Below are 5,221 nucleotides of genomic sequence, written 5' to 3'. Positions count from 1 at the left end.
TCGCCGGATCCAGGCAGAACTTGTTGTACTAAACAGTCAGAAATACATCATGCTAAATCCTCATAAGACCAGCGCATCAGAACATAAATATCGCCGATAAAGAGTAACGTAGATCGTTAGGAACAAACTTGTAGACGAACGATAACCAGATCCGAGCAAATCCACCAAAGACATATATCCACACACTGATAATGCTAGACGCACCATAGAAACTTGTTTCTCACAAGGATGAACATGGGAGTGCTCTCATGCGACGGTCAAAACCAGACAGCCACACCGTTTTCTTTTAGTATTTACCTTTTATCTTCTTCTCCGCTCGCCACACCTTCACATGGGTAAAATTGTTATTTAATCTGTTGGACTGGCTTCAGGATTAAGGTAATCCAAACAGCGAGCAAACCCCACACCACACACAACCACACGCACGCACACAGCAACTTCTCAGAGGATTCAGGGCTATAAATACGCCCCCTCCACATTCCAATTCGCCTCGTCAGCACGCGAAGCACGCCACCGGCCCAAATCAATTCACCACGAACGACGGAACGAGTCGCTCTCCGATCAGCAGCGGGCAGCAGATGGTGGCGACGGGGGCCGCGGAAGGTGCGGCAGCGGGGTGCCGCGCCCGTGCGGCGCTGCTGGGCGCGTACGAGCTGGGCCGCACGCTCGGGGAAGGCAGCTTCGGCAAGGTGAAGCATGCACGGCACCGCGCCACGGGGGACCACTTCGCCGTGAAGATCCTGGACCGCGGCAGGGTGCTCTCCCTCCGCGGCGCCGACGACCAGGTGCGCAGGGAGATCGCCACGCTCACCATGCTCGCGCACCCCAACGTCGTCCGCCTCCACGAGGTAATTAGTAGTTTGGTACTACTACTAATCGCGATCTCGGCTCCTGTTCTTCCCTCGCTGCTGCGCTCCTGCCTCTGCTGCCTCTGCCCCTTGGTGGAAAAATTTGAGGAAAAAATGATTTTATTAAATTTAAACACCTTGTCGAGCTTGCGAGCAAGGATGCTTGAACTACGGGCACGCCACGGTTGGAATGACGCTACAGTTATCAACCAGAGATTCCTTAAGAAAAGGGTACTACTTCGTGGAGATTGCAAGCATCATCACCATAATGTTTAGGGATCTACATGTGTTTTCCTACATTCATAGCAACACATACCTACAATTTGGGGATTCTACTTTGTATAATACTAATGTTGAAATATATTGCCCGCCTTTTTCCATTAGTTCGGACTTTTGGATGAGTTGGCTGGAGTATGAATTAAATATGGTATCAGAGCCAACAGATTTTGAGTTCAAGACCCTGCCAACGCAGTATTAAATAAAACGATTCTGCGCCTACATCGATCCCACGTCTAAGGATTAAAATAGCCTAGACGTGAGGGGGAGCGTTGAAATATATTGCCCGCCTCTCTCCATCAGTTCGGACTTTTGGATGAGTTGGCTGGAGCATGAATTAAATAACTAATAGTCTATACATACAAGTTCATTCCGCGTTACACATGGACCATGACGAACTGGGTTACAAAATATTGACCAACTTGATGACCGGGAAGAATGGTGCTGCAATTATTTAAAAATTTGACGCCGGAGGGGGAAAGAGCCCGTTGGTCTTTTGTGGGGTAGTAGAATGTTTTGTCAACTCGACGGTTGCGGGAGGCTTGTACTCGGGGCGGTGAGAACGTATCAGTACATCCGGGCACGCCACGGCTGCAATTATCAACCAGAAATTCCTTGAAAAAAGAACGTGGGGATTGCAAGCACCATCATAATATTTGTCTATATATGTTTTCGTACATTCACAGCACTTATCAATAATTGTAGCATGTAGGGATTGCATTGGATATTAGTATTTGTCTATACGTAGCGCGTTGCACGTAGACCACTAGACCTGTAGCAGCACGTGGAATTGGATGCAGATTCAGCTCCAGGCCATGCACTTCTCCATTTCAAGATTAATGCCTGATTTGGAGCGCATGTGTCGCCGTCAAGTATATCCAATAATGCCAACCAGCTGCTGCCCCGTCCTTATCTCTATGACTAATGCCATAATCTTCTTTATTTTCTGAGAGACAGAATTTCTTCGGGTCATTTGTGGTGCACATGAGCATATGAATTCGTCGACATGGCCCGTTTAAATAACATCAGTGTCATATTATTAATCTTGTAATTGTTCTAACTCTTGATTCAGGTTGCTGCTAGCAAAACAAAGATCTACATGGTGCTTGAGTTTGTCAATGGAGGAGAGCTGTTTGACAGGATTGTAAGCCCGCATAACTTTTATTTTCAACTATCTGAAAGCTTGCTTTGCATTATAAAATTCCCTGCCAGGTACATTGGTCAGTTCTAACACTTCGAGTTGATTTTTTTTTTCGTGCAAATAAAAGGCAATGAGGGGAAAACTATCCGAACGAGAAGGAAGAAGACTTTTTCAGCAGCTAATTGATGGCGTGAGCTATTGCCATGGAAAGGGTGTCTACCACAGAGACCTTAAGGTACTGACGACTGAAGTTTTCTTTTCTTTTGATGAATCTGGGGCAAACAATTATCAAACATTATTATTTCTCATGTATTATGGCATTATGGTTGATTGCTCTGTGTTCTCCTGACTTATCCCACTGCTACATGTTACAGCCTGAAAACGTTCTTATTGACCGGAAAGGCAACATCAAGATCTCTGATTTTGGTCTATGTGCTTTACCTCAACATCTCGGGGTATGGCAGAAAAATTTCCTTGTATTGATCATTATATTTTCATTGATTTTTCTGTTGCGAGGATATTTTGATTTCATTGAATTTAAGGTCTGCAACATTTCAGAAGGATGGATTGCTGCATACAACCTGTGGTAGCCCCAACTATATTGCACCTGAGGTAAAAGAGTAGCCACCTTGGGACCAGTTATCTGTTTTACGGTATATTTGCTAATTCTTGTGCCAAATATACCTAGGTTCTGCAGAACAGAGGTTACGACGGATCACTGTCGGATATCTGGTCTTGTGGGGTAATTCTTTACATAATGCTCATCGGCCAGCTTCCATTTGATGACCGAAATATGGTTGTTCTTTATCAGAAGGTAGACTTTCATTTAAAAAAAAGTAAAAACTTAAGTGATATCTGGTGCTTTATTCTGATAGTTCTGTGATTCCATTCCAATAATACTACTGTTATCTGGTTGCGTGTAGATTTTCAAGGGTGACGCTAAGATCCCGGAGTGGCTTTCACCTGGTGCGCAAAACCTTATTAAGAGGATTCTTGAACCAAATCCGATGAAGCGGATCAACATGGCAGAGATCAAACTACACGAATGGTTTCAGAAAGACTATATTCCTGTTGGTCCATATGATGACGATGATGAAGATGTACGGCTTGGTGCAATTCTGCCTGTCAAACAGGTATGACAAGATGACACAAACTGTATAATGCTGAAGACTAATTTATGTCCTAATATAGGCAAATACACTACGTATTTGTAGCCGCTGATTGGTGAACTTTTGTTTCCTTTTTCCATTCTGAAGCAAATTAGTGAAGCACCTGGGGACAAGAGTACTCGTCAGATGAACGCTTTTCAGCTGATCGGAATGGCATCTTCCCTCGATCTTTCAGGGTTTTTTGAGGAAGAGGTATAAAAATATTTTCATTAATTTCTTTCCTGCGCCTCCCTTGCTGTAATCAGAATGATTTAATCTGCAAAACTGGGAAGAAATATCATATGCATAGTTTCTCAAGATGTTTTAGATCAAGATGATCACTGAATGCTGCCACTGCGGCCTCATAGAACAACTCATCTAATCCAGTTGGACTTATTGTAGGGAGTGTCCCAGAGAAAGATCAGGTTCGCATCAGCACTTCCACCAAAGGATTTGTTCGACAAGATTGAAGTGTCGGCGACACAGTTGGGGTTCCATGTTCAAAGTGCGCATAGCAAGGTGAGCACAAGCTTCTCATCATCACATTGTAGAGATTTTTCGTCATCACATGATTGAGTACAACTTTTGAAGGAACTGAAAATGATGTGTCATGTTATATTTCAGCTCAAAATAACGGGCAATTGCAATGGACCGAACAACCCTTCGGCATTCTTAGTCTGTGCCGAGGTATAATTTGGCGAGCTGCACCATTCTTCGGTGAAACGCGTGGGAAGGGTAACCAATGGATATCAACTGCTAACATCTCTGGTGCTGTTTTTTTTTTCTTGTCCCAGGTGTTTGAGCTTGGCCCCTCTCTGCATGTTGTTGAGCTTAGGAAGTCCCAGGGTGACACTGCAGTGTACAGAGAGGTAGGCAAGAGCTAACAGCAACTGGATTTGCCACTCCCATAACTTCACCGTACACATCTTCAGTGCTGGTGCTTAGTGAGTGAATGACTTAATGATGTTGCTTCCTTGTAATGTACTTTGCAGCTGTGCGATAGGATCTCGAGTGATCTGGGGATTGACAAGATTTTCGGGATGGGGTCGCTCTTCGACGAGAACCTCCCTAGCTTTGACAGCAGAGCCGCGACACCACTGGTTGCCTTGTGATGAGAGCTGTGTTGTAGGTACCCCTACTGATATGATGTTGTAGGACGCTAGGATCATAGTTGTTTATCGATTGGAAATGACAATGATGGTGTAAGGATTAGGATCGTACAGTGTACATAACTACATACAAATAGTCGAGTGATGAAACTGACTATGAGCGATGTAATCATTTTTTGCGCGAAAAGGCCAAAGGCCTTATATTAAAGCCAACCGATTTTTTTCCTTTACCCGCTTTATATTCATCAGTATATCAGTGGCTCTCGCGAATGCGTCGCCCACGTGGGTGATCGGCCGCGCCGACCCTTCCTCCTACGGCACTCCCTCACCCCTCCCTCACCGCCGTCGGGCCTGTGAAAGCGCAAGTGCCTCTGGGTGATTTTGATAATTAATGTCAACATATCTCTTGTTGGACTAATACTTCTACCTAGTGTATTTCACACAAATTCAACATTGGCATGGCAAGGACAAGAGGATGTGGAACCCCTTCAAAATGCTAAGGACACATATTGGCAAAAACTCCAGACTCTTCATTTATATTTTAGTGATCCTAGATCACATTAAGTCCATAGGAAAGCCAATACTATTAAAAGGGGACGAAGTGTTGCTTAATGGTCTACTTGCTCAAAGTGCTTAGTGATATTGCTCCAAAGCCCTCAACCACTTTCTCATTTCCAAAAATCTTCAAAACTCAAAGTC

General features: G+C 44.4%; 1 protein-coding gene across 1 annotated transcript; it reads left to right on the top strand.

Moving 5' to 3' along the window:
• Nucleotides 1-411: 411 nt before the first annotated feature.
• Nucleotides 412-4,747, top strand: LOC109786308 (CBL-interacting protein kinase 17). Its single transcript, XM_020344888.4, has 12 exons — nt 412-848; nt 2,197-2,268; nt 2,393-2,500; nt 2,640-2,720; nt 2,824-2,877; nt 2,954-3,079; nt 3,189-3,398; nt 3,522-3,626; nt 3,816-3,932; nt 4,038-4,100; nt 4,208-4,282; nt 4,406-4,747. Exons 1-12 carry the CDS (start codon nt 579-581, stop codon nt 4,523-4,525), a joined length of 1,401 nt encoding a protein of 466 aa, XP_020200477.1. The 5' UTR covers nt 412-578; the 3' UTR covers nt 4,526-4,747.
• Nucleotides 4,748-5,221: the final 474 nt, after the last annotated feature.

This window comes from Aegilops tauschii, chromosome 1 (assembly GCF_002575655.3).
Source record: "Aegilops tauschii subsp. strangulata cultivar AL8/78 chromosome 1, Aet v6.0, whole genome shotgun sequence".
Taxonomy (NCBI): domain Eukaryota; kingdom Viridiplantae; phylum Streptophyta; class Magnoliopsida; order Poales; family Poaceae; genus Aegilops; species Aegilops tauschii.
This window is presented reverse-complemented; position numbering and strand designations above follow the sequence as displayed.

Excerpts from the sequence above, each read along its gene's own strand:
- LOC109786308 (XM_020344888.4), top strand. The coding sequence starts at position 579 with ATGGTGGCGACGGGGGCCGCGGAAGGTGCGGCAGCGGGGTGCCGCGCC. Across the intron at positions 2,269-2,392 it reads GAGAGCTGTTTGACAGGATT|GCAATGAGGGGAAAACTATC; the intron begins GTAAGCCCGCAT and ends TGCAAATAAAAG. Across the intron at positions 4,101-4,207 it reads CATTCTTAGTCTGTGCCGAG|GTGTTTGAGCTTGGCCCCTC; the intron begins GTATAATTTGGC and ends TTCTTGTCCCAG.